This window comes from Electrophorus electricus, chromosome 16, assembly GCF_013358815.1.
Source record: "Electrophorus electricus isolate fEleEle1 chromosome 16, fEleEle1.pri, whole genome shotgun sequence".
NCBI classification, from domain to species: Eukaryota; Metazoa; Chordata; class Actinopteri; order Gymnotiformes; family Gymnotidae; genus Electrophorus; species Electrophorus electricus.
This window is the reverse complement of record NC_049550.1, coordinates 17,346,631-17,363,514: the sequence shown is the minus strand read 5'-3', so window position 1 is coordinate 17,363,514 and position 16,884 is coordinate 17,346,631. Positions and strand designations below refer to the sequence as shown.

Sequence of the window (16,884 nt, the reverse complement as noted above, 5' to 3'; positions counted from 1 at the left end):
ATTCAAGTGGTGTCTCCTTTGCCTCAAGGGTTAGTGGGGGTCTAAAAGGGCTCCAACCTCTGGCCAGAAACACACTTTTGTGTGTGTGTGTGGTCTAGAGCTTCAGCACAAAAAAAAAAAAAAAAAAGCACACAGATGGAAAAACAAGGTTTGTCTGCAAGTAGTCCGTCCAGCAAATAGGGAAATTCAGTGCAACTTTACCGGTTACAAGTGCTGAAAGAGAGGCCAGTTCACACTCCCATCAGGCCTACCTCCGTGCAACCTGGGTAAAGCCAGGGTAAGTGCACATCCAATCTCAGCACAGAGGGATCAGACAGGAGCCCATGGAAGCAGAACAAGGAGGGGGGTGGGGTGGCAGGAACTACGGACCCATCTGTCTCAGGCTGGCGCCGGAGTTGGCACAAAATCAATCAGCCGGGTCACAAATGAGCACGTGAGCACTGGGGAAGCCAGACAGTCTGAACACCTGGGGAGGTGAAATCCATTGCGGTGGAAATCCATTGCGTGAAAGAAAAACAACGCAGACATCGATATCTACCCTTGCTGCATCACTACTTGGTGATATACTGGGTATTGTTATTGATTCAACATGCACAGGTATTTTTTGGATGAAGGGTGAAAATGTGGCTACATTAGAAAAGCAACAGGCTTACCTGACAGAGGGAACACTGCATTTTAAGCTATTTATATTATTTTAAAAATTGTATTTTTTGCGATTAATGATGGCCTGCACATCTGTCTAAGCAATCTAAGCATTATTGTGGCACCACACATCTAGTACCACACATGCACCTGGTACCATACACACACCTGGTACCATACATGCCTGGTAGCACACAATCCTTTTTTTAAAGTAGAAGGTGGGCTGATAAACTCCTTTTATTCCAAAACCATAACAATTTATGCTTCCCATATTGACTCAAACCTTTCCTTTTATTTACTAAGATGAAGTCACACTTCATGAAATATGAATACCAGTCAATTCATCTATATTACCATATAGCTCCTGTTCTTTTGTTTACCTCTACAAGGTACTTTTCAGTGGGAAAAGCATATCGTGATTCATGATTATGGCAGGTATAAGTGACTCAGTAATAAAATAAGATAAGAGAAGTTGGAATTAGGTTTTTCTTCAGTACCACCAAAGTAAAAAAAAAATTCTGCTCAGGTTCTGCTGACCCAGCAGTCATTCCCTGGTGTGTGCATCCCAAATGAATAACTTGCTCTTATTCAAAGAGACATAAATGTGTGTCTGATGTCCATGTGCAAACAGACCAGCTTTCCACTCCACTCGCTGTTAAGCTCAGCATCAGGGTGACAAGGGGTCAGATAGTATGGAAATAACGACGTCCTGAAGTAGTTCACTCACCTCTACAGTCAGGTCCTCGCCTCGGTTAGGCTATGAACACCTTGATGACCTTCTGGATGACCTGGCCGCAGCCAGGGCAGGGCATGTGGAAGCGGTGCAGCTTGCGCGCGCAGGAGAAGCAGGTGATCATGTGGGCAGTGCAGCCATGGATGATGTTGCCGTCGCGGGGCCGCACGCGGCACAGCCGGCACGGCTCCAGCAGAGCCTGGCGCCCGCCCTTGGCCTTGCCGTCCAGCAGCTCCTGGTTCTCGAGCGAAGCAAAACATGTCACCTGTGATTTTCTTAGAGGATGCGTCCTTTTTTTTTTTTTTTTTTTTTTTTTTTTAATAAAGATTTTCTAATGGAGGCATGAGACAGCTATATGGACGACTAACTCAAATTCTAATTAATGTTCGTCCATTTGTCTCCATGAAACTATTGTGTAACAGTTTGTGGAGTGTTTTATTATTAATTACGAAATGTAACTCATGTTAGTGTTACAGTTTAGGTATGTTTATCTGAACGTGTTATTTTATTCAAAGCTATAGTTTTTGAAGACTATGGGTCATTAATGAAAGATGACTCTAGCCACCGGTTCTGTCTGACTGTTGGGTAGAGTGTGAATGTTACGAATGATATGAATCAGTCTGAAATAGCCTAGTTGCTTTTTTGACAATAGGTTTACCATTTGACTAAATGAACAATTAAACAGGCTCGTACAGACAGGTGTGATTTACTCCGAGTACGACTGCAGGCAAAATTTAGAAATATGGGTCTACAGACATATTTTGTCAGTCAGTATATATTCTCTTCTGTCTTACACGTACATGCAAGAAAACCAGTAATGTTACGAGGAGTAACTCCCCCCCCCCCCCCATAAGGGTACAATAAACACTCTATATAAACTGTCGAAACAGTTGCGAGTCTGTTTAAATGTAGTACCTTTTTTTGCTCACCTGAGTCGGTTTGATGCGGCGGAGTGTCTCTGCTTTTGTCTTCGATCATCGCATTCATCATCTTGAGTGGTGTTTGTCACACTCCAATGCCGCTGGACACGCTGTAATGCACGCGCTGATCGACAGGTGTATGTATTAGCTGTGTTAATGATTGCAGATTTGATGTGCTCGCGCGTGCTGTGTGTATCCCCAGGGGTCGGGTCGTATGTCAGTCGCGTGGAACGAACAGTCTCATATCGAAAAGCGCAAGACAGAAACAGAATCAATATGCAAAAATTAAGTTCAAGAATTCAGTTTCTGTGTGTGTGTGTTTGATCTGACCCTTTAGAGTGCATAATATTATTCTAAGTAGCCTATATAACGACGGGCGCAAAAGCGTTGCCTTACGAGGAGTCTCTCCTGCTTTTGACGTACAAACGCCCACACATCTCAGACTGACTGACTTCTTATCGCAGGCAGGTGTGTGAGCAGCGTGCTAATCGGACGTATGTCCAGGTGTGTGTGTGTGTGTCTGTTCAGTAGGCTACCCGAGCTTCACTCAGAGCTTCAACACCTCGCTGCTGTCCTGGCGTCTGCCTCCGGGCAACAGATGTTGCGTGCAAAGAAGCCTGGAAGAAATACGGACTACAGAAACAGTTACGATCCTTTTTACTGGATGATTGCGACTGATGATTTCGGTGGATATAGTGAAAGCTGCCTTTTTTTTTGTGTCACAAATAACATGCACTAATTGGGTGTTTCCTCAAAGACGGCGCTTGAGCGCTGCCTCAGATGATTGCTTGGCCAAGGACACATCGAGAGAGTCTAATGACTCCGATATGATTAATAACACTGATGTATATTTATTGATTAGATATGTTTGATAATGCTGATGTATATTTATTGATTGTTTGATAATGCTGAAGTATATTTATTGATTCGACATGATTGATAATGCTGGATCTGTCAGGAAGGTTAATGGTGGAGGAGAGGGAGTACAGGAGTGATGTAAAGGGGGTGGAGTCCAGATGGAGGAGGCAGGGTCAGTGGAGCAGCTCAGCCACAAACCTGCATGAGGCTCATGGACTCTCGTAGCTGGTCGAGCTGGTGGGCGGAGCTTACGGCCTCCAGTTTAATGTCGGTGAGCTTCATGTCATTATCCCGCAGTTCACTACACAACTACATTACTGTTTCTGCATTGCTGTCTACACACTGAGATCCTGGGACACACACAAACGCAGACACAAGCAAGCAAACATAGATGCACCCATACAAACACAGTACATCAGCCATGGTGTTTGGTCTATCACAGTGATGATGTAAAAACTGCTATTAGAATCACCCAGATGTAACTATCAGTGGGTCACACAAGTCCTGTTTAAAATATTAATAATCAGACTGTTTATGGCCACGGAGCATCTCTCAAGAAATGGTGATATGACCAGATCTGACCAGGCAGCAGACAGAATCAAGCAATTACTGCACACTGGATCTATGTGATTTGAATAGATTCAGGATACACTGTAATCTCTGCTCTGGGATCATTGTACCATAAGATTTAGAAATGTCAGACTTGGACCATTCTGTGATTCTGTTCTATAGATTTTCTAAATTGATTTTGTTTATTGTTGTGGTCTCTGTTAACGGGCTAGACAACCGGTCCTGATGGGAGCACGGTTACGGCCCCATCCACTTCCATAAGCAGAGAGTGAGGAGAGGACAGGGCTACAGACACACACCAAAAATCACCATCTTTCCTTTGACATCTCCAGAGTTAACCTGGCTTGTCCAGGGTAGTCACACCTGTCTCAGATGCACTGTGGGTGTTTCCATGTGTAAACATAGCAACCTAACAGTGGTGGGACTTGAACAAGCGACCTTCAACCTTAAACCCTTAGCTAACAAAGCTGAGGCTTGTGTCTCCACAGTGCCAGGAGAAGAGTGCAGAGCTTACAGCGGGTTGGACAGCGAGAGTCAGCGTGCATCTGTACTGGAGTCAGGGCGAGGCAGGCTGGGACGAGTCCACCCCTGGACCTGGACATGGGCTTCTTCCCGAAGACCTGCTTGAAGGAGCTCCTTAGCTAAGGGGGGAACAGACCCTGGAAGACAACACTGAGAATTCTGGGAAGAAAAGGCTGGGAACTAGCTTGGCTCCCATTCCAAAACGAAAAAGTTGAGGATCACACTTGTCAACTGCAGCTTACCACTCTTCTCATAAACCTGTCCAATGAAACACAGGCCCGCAAGAGAGAAGAAAAGAAAAACTGTATTTCAATATCCCATATTTTGCTGGAGTGATGATTCCCGTCATAGCCGACTGGGTGTGCGCGGTAATGGAAGAATGCATTATTGCGTCAAGGTTTCTGCCTCGACTGTAATGACCTCACAGTGAATCACGGGAGCCAACAGGTCCAGCGCCACACAGCCGGAGAATCTGCACAGGTGGCAACTGGCCTCCACAAATACCTCACTCAATAGGAGCAGCAGGTGTCACGCCCCTGTCCTATAATGGTGTCCACTGATGAACAGCTAAGCTACCAGACATCAGGGCAACGGTGGCCAAGTTTCTGTAAAACTGTTATTTGCATACTAAATTACGCACAATGAGTAGACTCCTCCAATAGGGCCATAAAACTCTTTACTACTAATTGTTCGCAAGAAAATAGTACTGCCTGTGACAGAACTCATCATTTTGATCTCACTAGGGATTTTACACCCAGTCTAATATTTCTACAACATCAAAGCAACCCTTAGCCCCTTTGGCCAGGAGGGGGCGGCAGAGAGCAGGAGTACGTGTGCCACAGAACCCTTACGAAACCCCTCAGTGAAGAGGAGATTATGAGCTCAGTTAGTGCTGAGCGGTGCCACTGGCTCAGAGGTTCAGACGTGTCTCCTGAGAGCCTGTGCATGCCTGTGATGACAGCACCACATTGTCATAGGTGCCCCAAATGTAAGACTGCTCACAGGATGAAACCCTCGGTCAGATTCAGCCATTGTTTCGAGACAAAGAACTCTCAGCATATTGAATCTCCTAACCCTAATCCATCTGAAAACACACACACACACACACACACACACACCTGGGGTACAGAAATGTTTGTGAAATTCAGAAGAATGACAACTTGAAACACACAATAAAGCAATGTAGCAGTAAGCAACTCATGTAGAGTGGAGTTTATTAATTAAATTAATGAAGTGGTTCATAGCACAAGCAAGATCCAAGCTTGGTCAAATCCAAATCCAATTGAGGGCTAAAGGTCTTCCTCAGGGGCCCAACAGGTATCTTAATGGTTAAGGTACTTGTGGTGGAAAAATGAGACAATACTCAACTTTTAATTGGAAGATGGCAGTGGTGGGACTTGAACTGGCAAAGTTGCCACATTTAAAACCCAAGAGCTCAGTCCTCAGTCTTAGTCCTCAGCTCAGTTTATTGTGTTTTATTTCCTGTCAGATGGTACTGAGACAGATTTACAAAATTATCAGACAAAGCAAAGAAGCCTGTCTGGAACACTGGGACAATGACACCAAAACTCAGGCTAAAGGCCCTAAACAGAGATTATGAATGATCAGAATATCTCTACATGGTCAGAGATCGACAGAGAGACAGCTCTTCACCAAGAACAGGCTTAGTAACCACAATCTGACCACAGAAATGGCAGATACAAACAATCCTGGCTGCTCAGAGAGAGAAGACTGAGGTCACCGTGAGAGTGGTGAGGTCCAGACAGAACAACACTTTCACCAAAATTCCATTGTAAAGTGAAGAGTAAATGATGTGAGGGGAGGGGGAGAGAGAGAGAGAAACATTCTGTGTGTGTATTTAAACTTTTACATTTTTAAACTTTTATTTACTAAAATATGAAATTTATGTATAATCTGATTGCTCTATATATTTAAAATTGTCTAGATGTATTTTTCTTACAGAACAAGCAGAGTTTATAAATAGTGAATGCATGCATTTTCTCAATGACTGGAATTTTGTGTTTTATTTCAATTTTTGAGTAAATATTTTTGTCTTCAGAGACTAATCTTATTTTAAAAGTTTTCCTTACTCAGTTATAATTCACATCCACTAAAAGCAAATAGTAATAATCTAAGAAAAATAACACTGGATTTCCAAATGACATTTTTGCCAGTCACTGGCAAAACTGAATCACAGAATCATATAAAATAGCTTGTCGCAATTTTTTGGAAACCACAAAATAAACACCCTTACACAACAGAAAAAAACGAAAACAAAACAGAAACTAAAACAGAACAGAACAAACCAAACAGAGAACAATGATACGAAACCAGATGATATACAAAACATAAACAGTCACAAGATGCCAAAATAGCAAATGACATTTTTACAATGCTTCAGAAATGCTGAATCCTATTTGAGAGTTACATTTACTGCTCCGGGTGTATCTATTTTTCACATAATCTTTTACAGAGGAACTCAAAAAGCATTATGTACATCAAAATAATTTTACTAATAAAACTGCAGTTGCTGGAAAGTTAAAGTTCTCCCAATAACCGGACAGAATGGTTTTATGTAGCTAAGTGTTGCGTACTTCTTTAATCTTGTTAATCTCCAAGCAATAAGACATACTTTTCAACAAAGGATGTATATTTTATAGGAGATTTTAAAGCGATGGGCTGTATGTACAAAGGGAAGGGAGCACTCATTTCATTTAGGCTGATTTTGGAGACCTATTGCTCAGAAATTTCCCAAAATGCCAAGACAATTCTACTACCACATAACAGTAGAGAACCTTGTTTATCAGTAGAGTAAGTGCACAAATTTAACTGTACCATTTTTTCATAAACCCATATTGAAATCATACTACCTTTAGGCAAACTCCTGTACTTATTTAAAATATGCTGATTTTATGCAAAATATGCAAACACCTTCTCCTGCTTCTCCATCTGTTGTCTGAGATGCAGTTTTGTAAGTGATGCTGTTCCATTCCATTACACAACGTATTCTTTACACAGCATGTATGCCTGTTACTTTACACAATGTTTTGTTTTACACAGCATGCATGATACTTTACAACAGGTGAGTGTGTGTGTTACTTTGTTAATGTGTCACTTATTAGTGTGTCATTTGAACAAACACTTGACATGGCTCTTATTTTTTTCATTTTTATGGTCCACAAACGCACACACAGAAGCTGTCTAAGCACTGATGTAGCTCTCCACCCATTAGCATGATGTAGCATCTCCTTAACCTCAGCCTTACTGCACTGTGAGTCACTTGGCTACAGAAAAATATCAGACATGTGGCCTAAATGTCTGATATCTCCTGTTTTTCTCTCTCTCTCTCTCTCTCTCTCTCTCTCTCTCTCTCTCTCTCTCTCTCTCTCTCTCTCTCTCTCTCTCTCTCTCTCTCTCTCTCTCTCTCTCTCTCTCTCTCTCTCTCTCTCTCTCTCTCTCTCTCTCTCTCTCTCTCTCTCTCTCTGTCTGTCTGGCTCCAGTTTATCTCTGGTCTCCAACACGTCTTCAGTCTATTCCATGGTGAGTCACACTCCCAAACCCACTTACCCTGTGTTATAAAATATCCATTTAACAGATGAGGTTACATGTACTGTGCATAATGCAGTTACGCTAACACATCTATGAGCCATCACTTATGCTGGCAGACTTTAAGTGAAGTCTTCAGAATTTAGTATCATCACTCATCAAATAAAGGAGAATATTAGATGACTCTGTAAACTTTAATGTGTATTTGCTCCCTTTTGGTGGAAATGAATACGTATAATTATTCCTGGGCTACTTAAGAAGAATGGAATAAGACTATGATAGTCAGGTCTCCTGTAGGACCAGCGAGGAGGTATTTGGCCTGAATTAATAATGACTGTATATCTCTCCTCCGTCTGAGAAGTCTCAGTCTGAGGTAAGTTTTCTCTCTTTTTTGGCTTCATTGCTTAGAATTACAAGAACAAACTTAGTCTGACATTGGACTTTCAGTTGCATGGCTGTTAATGTTGGACTCACTTTGATGTAGTTCAGGCGCTTTCCTACAAGCCTGTATAGTTCTAATATCAACGCTAGCTGTTTCTGACAGGAATTGCATGTTTTCAGAAGGCTGGTGTCTAGTCAGGGTGACTTGTTTTTACACTGATCCAGGATCAGGTTCCTTTGTCCAGCTAGTACAAGTTCAAGTTCGGTTTATTCGTCACATACATAGTCATACACAGTACAACACGCAGTGAAATGGTGGAGAGTGCTCTGTCCAAACTGAGGAAGAGAACCAGGGGTGCATAGAGAAAAAATATATATATACAGATAAATATATATATTCTATGTATGTACAAAAATATATTAACAATGTATGTACAATATATGTATATTATGATTATATACATAATGTACAATGTATATGGTTGAGTATATATATACACAATATATGTAGTATGAGCAAAGCTGTAAAACTGGTCTAAGACCTGTGGAAATGATCCACATCTAGCACCACATTTGTGTATGTCAGTCCCATAGAAGCCACATTGCGGAGCATGGGGCCTCCTGGCAGACACTGAACTCTGTACTGAAACTAACTCACGGGTTGCCAGGCCCAGTTTATGTCAGCCATCCTCCAGCTCTGGTATAGCTCGTCTTGGTTGGTAGTGCATCAGCACGATTTATTATTACACAAATGATATGCTCAGTTTGTAATGTTTCTGGGTACTAGATTTGTATTCAGCAGTGTGTCACTTCAATCTCAGACTGTTGTACTGACTAGGACACGTTCTGTGAGGAAGGGCGTCTAGTAAATGTGTCAACTCCATAATCCCAGAGCTGAGCCTGGTACACTTGTGCCAGCCCAGCACCCACTAGCGTGCCAGCTCAGTGCTGTGTTGGGAATGCACTTATGAGACACACTGAAGTGGTCAGTGGTGATGATGAAGCTAAGAGATGATGACGATGAAGTTGGTGAGCTGACGTTGTGCTCGTATGTTGTTGAGCGGAAAAGCTGTGGTGCTGTCCCTGGTATAGTTGCTGCTACAGCCTGCTTCAGTGTTTGCTGTGTGTGGTTTAGTGTTTTCTGTGCATGGTTTAGCATTTGCTGTGCTGCTGTAGCCTCTGTGTTAGCTGTGCGTGGTTTACTGTTTGCTGTACTGCTGTAGCCTGTCAGTGTTTGTTGTGTGGCTTAATGTTTGCTGTGCATGGTTTAGTGTTTGCTGTACTATTGTAGCCTGTCAGTGTTTGCTGTGCATGGTTTAGTGTTTGCTGTAGTCAGTCAGTGTTTGCTGTGCATCCCTTAGTGTTTGCTGTGTGTGGTTTAGTGTTTGCTGTGCATGGGTTAGTGTGTTGTGTGGCTTAATGTTTGCTGTGCATGGTTTAGTGTTTGCTGTACTACTGTAGCCTGTCAGTGTTTGCTGTGCCAGATTTAGTGTTTGCTGTGCATGGTTTAGTGTTTGCTGTGATGCTGTAGCCTGTCAGTGTCTGCTGTGTGTAGTTGAGGGTTTGCTGTGCGTGATTTAGTGTTTGCTGTACTGCTGTAGTCTGCCAGTGTTTGCTGTTCATCGCTTAGTGTTTGCTGTGCATCCTTTAGTGGTTGCAGTGCTGCTATAGTCTGTCAGTGTTGGCTATGTGTGGTTCAGTGTTTGTTGTGCATAGTTTAGCATTTGCTGTGTGAACTTAGCAGACAGCAGAGAACACAATACCACTTTATTCTTCAAAAGGAGGCACTACAAAGTCCTAGTCTTACTGTGGTACAGATTTACAAAAATGAAGAAAAACATAGGGAAAATCCAACCAAAAAATCATCACCCTGAGACTCGTGTTTACACCCAGACTAGGTAGAGCAGGGAACTATGAAGGAAACCAAACTATGAACCATGGAAAACAAACGAGAGCAGGAAAACACAGAAATCAGGTAGATATCCAGGGAAACAGAGAATGCTCAAAGATGGGAGCGTAACAATCAGTGTAACTGTTCTGTCCAGCTGCACCACAAACACACAGCAAGGTGTGGGCTTTAGTACATATGCCTAAATAAGGTGTACAGATGCAAATGCCAAGATTTCTTTATTCCAAATGCATAGTTTTGTCTATAACCAGTGATTTTCAAAGAACACCTTTCAGCTGGTTTAAAGTGTTGACATCATTAGCTGGTGGTTATTTGAATGGAAAGTCCCTGATTGTGACTTTACACAGGTAAATAGTAAATAGTAAATAAATGTGGTATATAATTAAAACAGCTTAAACACTGAAGCAAGCACTGAACATGCCTACAAATGGAATTTTCAAATTGACAAGCAAAAAGTGGTAGAAAAAGATTTGCCAGAGATCCTTCATCAGCATACATGAATATACAGAAGTAATGCTTTAAAGGGACCATCAGAAGTGGACAGGGAAAGCTCGTCACTGGAGAGGCCCATACAGAAATCATCTCCTTGACATACTGCAAGAGGAAATTAGGCTCTCAGCAACTGGACGTTACACACACTGTTCTCAAAAGAGAGTAAACACTACTTATTTAATAGAAAAATGTACAGAAGTTTGAACACCATTAAAATAACATGAGGATGTATTTCAGTCTTTTAGTCACTGTAGTTTTATTCACAAGCCATTACCTTCGTGACAGTGAGACCCCTCTTTACTTCCAAGTTCTCACCGGTGACTTGCCTGTAAATAAAGTTATATACACAATATACGACAGTTATAATTTTTGCTGTTAACGCAACCAAAACAACAAAACTCGATGCCTCAATACTGACATAGTATACATGTACCCCTTCACACTTATCTACCATACTGTTCTGTTCCTCATCTATATGAATAACTTACATTAGGGTTAGATTGTTATTTAGGGAACAGTTAAGTTGTTTATGGTAACAATACTGCAAAGTCTAGTCTTGGACTAAAGGGAAGGTGTGTTTGTGTAAGAGAGAACAGAGCAGACATGGTGCTACATTTACATTTTAATTAGTAATCTGAATCAGAAATAAACAATGCAAAAGGTTGAGCCCTGAAAGATTATGCATCCTTAGATGAAAGACAAAGGTCTGTTTAGACAGTATAGCTGGTCATATACACCTTAAATCCATTAAGTGTGCAGTGAAAAGACCGTTTAGGTTTATTTTATCTCACTTGGGTGTTGAGCATATATTGCACATAAATTTCTTTATATGATTAGTCCTGAAGCTCTTCATCTGACTCGGGCAATTTAAGCATCTTCAGATAGTGCTTTGAGCTTAAATAAGTACCAAACAGAGCCTGTAGTATCAGTACAGTACAGGCTCTTTAATATTCAAGTGGTGTCTCCTTTGCCTCAAGGGTTAGTGGGGGTCTAAAAGGGCTCCAACCTCTGGCCAGAAACACACTTTTGTGTGTGTGTGGTCTAGAGCTTCAGCACAAAAAAAAAAAAAAAAAAAAAAAGCACACAGATGGAAAAACAAGGTTTGTCTGCAAGTAGTCCGTCCAGCAAATAGGGAAATTCAGTGCAACTTTACCGGTTACAAGTGCTGAAAGAGAGGCCAGTTCACACTCCCATCAGGCCTACCTCCGTGCAACCTGGGTAAAGCCAGGGTAAGTGCACATCCAATCTCAGCACAGAGGGATCAGACAGGAGCCCATGGAAGCAGAACAAGGAGGGGGGTGGGGTGGCAGGAACTACGGACCCATCTGTCTCAGGCTGGCGCCGGAGTTGGCACAAAATCAATCAGCCGGGTCACAAATGAGCACGTGAGCACTGGGGAAGCCAGACAGTCTGAACACCTGGGGAGGTGAAATCCATTGCGGTGGAAATCCATTGCGTGAAAGAAAAACAACGCAGACATCGATATCTACCCTTGCTGCATCACTACTTGGTGATATACTGGGTATTGTTATTGATTCAACATGCACAGGTATTTTTTGGATGAAGGGTGAAAATGTGGCTACATTAGAAAAGCAACAGGCTTACCTGACAGAGGGAACACTGCATTTTAAGCTATTTATATTATTTTAAAAATTGTATTTTTTGCGATTAATGATGGCCTGCACATCTGTCTAAGCAATCTAAGCATTATTGTGGCACCACACATCTAGTACCACACATGCACCTGGTACCATACACACACCTGGTACCATACATGCCTGGTAGCACACAATCCTTTTTTTAAAGTAGAAGGTGGGCTGATAAACTCCTTTTATTCCAAAACCATAACAATTTATGCTTCCCATATTGACTCAAACCTTTCCTTTTATTTACTAAGATGAAGTCACACTTCATGAAATATGAATACCAGTCAATTCATCTATATTACCATATAGCTCCTGTTCTTTTGTTTACCTCTACAAGGTACTTTTCAGTGGGAAAAGCATATCGTGATTCATGATTATGGCAGGTATAAGTGACTCAGTAATAAAATAAGATAAGAGAAGTTGGAATTAGGTTTTTCTTCAGTACCACCAAAGTAAAAAAAAAATTCTGCTCAGGTTCTGCTGACCCAGCAGTCATTCCCTGGTGTGTGCATCCCAAATGAATAACTTGCTCTTATTCAAAGAGACATAAATGTGTGTCTGATGTCCATGTGCAAACAGACCAGCTTTCCACTCCACTCGCTGTTAAGCTCAGCATCAGGGTGACAAGGGGTCAGATAGTATGGAAATAACGACGTCCTGAAGTAGTTCACTCACCTCTACAGTCAGGTCCTCGCCTCGGTTAGGCTATGAACACCTTGATGACCTTCTGGATGACCTGGCCGCAGCCAGGGCAGGGCATGTGGAAGCGGTGCAGCTTGCGCGCGCAGGAGAAGCAGGTGATCATGTGGGCAGTGCAGCCATGGATGATGTTGCCGTCGCGGGGCCGCACGCGGCACAGCCGGCACGGCTCCAGCAGAGCCTGGCGCCCGCCCTTGGCCTTGCCGTCCAGCAGCTCCTGGTTCTCGCGCTTCTGGGTGCCCGGCGCAGCCCGCGCGGGAGCCTTCCCCTTGGGTGAGCCGCCGCAGCGGGGCAGCAGGGTGCGGGACACCTGGTGGGAAGAGAGGACGACGGGGTCGGACACGGTCCGCGAGCAGTCGGGCACATCCACACCGCTGGTGTCCTCGTCCTTGTGGGTGGGGAGGAACGGGCTGCAGGCGGCGATGTCCGGCACGGAGACAGAGGGCGCAAGCCGCGGGCAGTAGCGCTGCAGAGGCGAGTTGAACTTGCGGTAGGAAAAAAAAGAAGCAAAAAGCACATTTAAAGCACATATGAGGGTAAACAGATTGCCTACCAGCATTCAAGATATGTTAAAAATATGAAAAATAAATAAAGTTAATAAAAATATTAAAAGTTAAGGCACTGTATCAGATAAATTCTGCAAATCAAAAGTGACCACACCTTTTAAAACCATGCATACCATGCAACTATTTTTACATCCTGTTCCTGTGTTCTAAGCTCCTCCCTGCACGTCCCACCCTCTGCCAAAAAGGTGTAGCCACTGCAAGCATCAACGGAAGAATCACCAAACTGCCACGCTGCTCACACCCGACCCAGACTCTTAATTATCCCACAGCGTTCCCGCGTTATACCCCCACCACATCGACCCCTGGGCTGTGGCTGACGGGTAGGAAGGTGTGGGACAGATGGGGAAAGTGTGGAGAAGGCTGGTGAGTGGCAAACGGAGCTGCCGACCAGCCTGAGAAAGCGACGGGGCAGAGAAGGAAACTCTGAGGGACAAACAGAGACACTCTTTCCCCATTGGCCACACCCACAGCGGTGGTGCCCCTCCCCTCTCCTCCCCCAAGGGCCATCGGGCAAAGCCGGCCACGGGGATGTACAGAGACGGTGCCACTCTGTACACACACGACTGGCGGAGCTGGCTGCTCTGCTCTTACCCTCTCATGGCAAATCACAAGCAGGCTCACTGCAGTGGACAGGCACCAACTCGAAAATCCTCAAAAACCGGAACTGCGTATGAGCAAAATCAACTGAAATTTGTCAAAGTTTCCCTCAGCTAACTGATCAGCATTAGGAAAAGATGTGTGTGAACATACTTATGCTCTGTTTATTTCTGCCATAGATCCGTGTTCCTTCCTATCTCACTCCAAAATAGTACTTTTAAATAACTATGACAAAATATGTTAATGCTGCTGTCAGCTTACAAGTCGTCAGTGAGGATCTGTGAGGTTTCTGCCATTTGCCATGAAAGGGGCAGACGAACAGCGCGTCTCCTATGCACAAGCTGTCGCTTTACCTCACCAGGATCTTCACAGGGAGACTCATTAGAATCCTTGCCGACTGAAACATTCTTTGCTGCGTCTGCATTTCAAATAAGACATAATAAACAACAACAACAAAAAAACCTTTGCCCTTTATTAAAAAAGCATACACCAATTCTTAGAAATGAGAAAAGCTTCGTGCCATTATCAAGGTCTGTGTGGGTGAGAAAATATATTAAATGACAGTAGAGTCAACCTTGTAAGATTCTATAGTTTAAATCCATGTATGACTCAATTTTTCTAAAAAAAACCCCTCCACACACGTATGCCTGCGCACATACAAGTTTAACTCACAAAAAATCTACACATGGTAAATTTTACTGGAATCACACATTAGTAGACAAATTTAAATTATGTTCACAAAAATAAAACTCTAAATAGCAGTAGCAGGCAACTTACCATTCAAATTAAACAAATTCCTCTTCAGCATCTCATAGACAGGGCTGTGAAACAGATAGTAGCCTATTAATCTGTGATGTCATGTTAGGAAAATACTATCTAATTTTACTGTTATTACATGTTACACTAGTTTCACTTAGTTTACAGCAGGTATAAACCTACCTTGGGTTTTTAACAGAAAAACTCTCAACCTCCATCAGCTCTCCAAGAGGGTCATCTTGACAATGGACAATGTGCTGCCTTTGTTTATCATACAGTTCCTTTACTATAATGTATTGGCCAAGGTAGTGCATGACCTGTAGAAATTAGGGACACATCACAAGGAGACGTTTCTGGTGAAAATATTTTCAACATAGCTGGAATTCTGCCAAGGGGCAGGTTTGCAGATGGGGTTTAAGAGGAGCAAAATTACATTTCCCATAATAAACCTAGTAGCTGTACGCAGGCCTGACCTCCTTCAGCGTGAAAACCTTCTCTTGAGCGCCGCCGTCCCGGAGAATCTGCAGCAGAGAGGCTTTTGGCAGTAACTGTGGGGTCAACGAAGAGTTCCTTTTGGTTTGTTTTTTTAAACAGGACGCTCAGGTTTAAATGATTTACGACCGCGTGTGTGTGTGTGTATGTGTGTGTGTGTGCAGAGTGTTGAACACACCGACCGACTCTCCTCCCCTGGCAATGCTCTGCACGATGAGCCCGAGCCCGGATGCAGGGTCGAGGACAGCGAGGTCATATTTAGGTGCCTACCCGCAAAGACACTAGAACAAACAAGCGATGAGGCAGGCCAGCGACTTTGAGTCACGATCTTAATGCCTCAAAAAAACAAGGCGAGCGGTACAATTCTGATGTGAAACTAAAGGTTTCCTAGGAGGTCAGCCATCAGGTCGGTCAGCCACGTTCTGTCTGGCTGGCTGACAAGTGGCCAGAGCGCTTCAGGCGCAGCCGAGCCTAACCTAGCCGGTTATCTACACTTACAGTCAGTTATCTGCACTTATGGCACTTTTTAAGGTTCCAGTTAAATGTCCGTCATCACTATAAACAGTACCGTTAACGTCTGCACACGGAAGGTTGAACTAGCCAGCCGAGAAAACTGACTCGCCTTAATGAAGGCTCAGAAAGTCCTCGGCTAGTCTGAGGGACCTGCCTAGCTGCTGACCCGGCTAGGCTAGCCTTTCAGCACGTTAACCTAGCCAGAGAGCTAACGCTAGCTACCTAAAGCTACGGTTAAGTGCAACGGCGCCAAATTAGCCCGCTCTTTCAATCTTAACCTGAAAGTTTTGTTTTAGTCTCCCGGCTGACCAACTATACGTTACCAGCTAGCCCACCATGCAGCTAAAGCTGTGGAAATAACGATGTAAATATTTAACCAGTTCAGGGCAAAACTCACCTGGTATTCAGTCAGGGATTACAGCACTGCAACTCTCACCTTCCCTTGGTCACAGGCAGGTGCAGGCTAACGTGGAGCGGACAGAAGAGGCACCGCGACCAACGGCGTAAGATGAAAAGGAGCGCGCGTTCGCATATATTTTTCAAATCATCATCATTATATGGTGAGACAAGGCAAGGAGGAACACGTCATTAGAATCATTTGGTACCACCATCCCCGAAGAGATATACCTCAATTCCAGTAAAGTCAAACAGATGAAACTACGGAACGTTACATGCATTCTATGGCGACGTGTTGTACCTTATTAAAGACGTAATTGTACTAAATTGGGGGGGGGGGTCGGTTCAAGTTTTGTTTATTGAGGCAGTCAGGGGAGCTGCCAGTTGTACTACAAGAGACTAGAGAGACCCAGTGACGCGAATGGATGAGTTGACGGCTGGATCACCTCAGCCCAGGCGATATTCCCCGACTAGGCTGGAGTCGGGGAAGCTTTCAGACACGGCTGCCCTCTGCCTTCTCTATAGCAGCCACATGTCTGTGCAGACAAACCAAAAACAATGAAATAAATAAAGAACCAGAGATGAACTAAACGCGGGGACTCATACATGACTGAATGTATTTGTAAAATAACAAGAATGTAGTGTG

At 43.4% G+C, this 16,884-nt stretch overlaps 1 protein-coding gene across 1 annotated transcript; it reads right to left on the bottom strand.

Annotated features, from left to right (window-relative positions):
- Nucleotides 1–12,919: 12,919 nt before the first annotated feature.
- LOC113568350 (protein Mdm4-like) lies at nt 12,920–15,585 on the bottom strand. The gene is made up of 8 exons (XM_035534731.1): nt 15,508–15,585; nt 15,311–15,385; nt 15,021–15,154; nt 14,859–14,902; nt 14,343–14,499; nt 13,776–13,907; nt 13,615–13,678; nt 12,920–13,402 (listed from the first exon to the last, which is right to left on the bottom strand). Exons 1-8 carry the CDS (start codon nt 15,583–15,585, stop codon nt 12,920–12,922), a joined length of 1,167 nt encoding a protein of 388 aa, XP_035390624.1.
- Between the last annotated feature and the right edge of the window lie 1,299 nt (nt 15,586–16,884).

What these genes read in the sequence shown, in the direction of transcription:
- LOC113568350 (XM_035534731.1), bottom strand. Translation starts at nt 15,585, where the DNA reads ATGACCTCGCTGTCCTCGACCCTGCATCCGGGCTCGGGCTCATCGTGC. An exon ending in AGGTTTTCACGCTGAAGGAG is followed by an intron (nt 15,155 to 15,310) that starts GTCAGGCCTGCG and finishes TAATTTCTACAG; the next exon opens with GTCATGCACTACCTTGGCCA. An exon ending in GAATTTGTTTAATTTGAATG is followed by an intron (nt 14,500 to 14,858) that starts GTAAGTTGCCTG and finishes TTTGAAATGCAG; the next exon opens with ACGCAGCAAAGAATGTTTCA.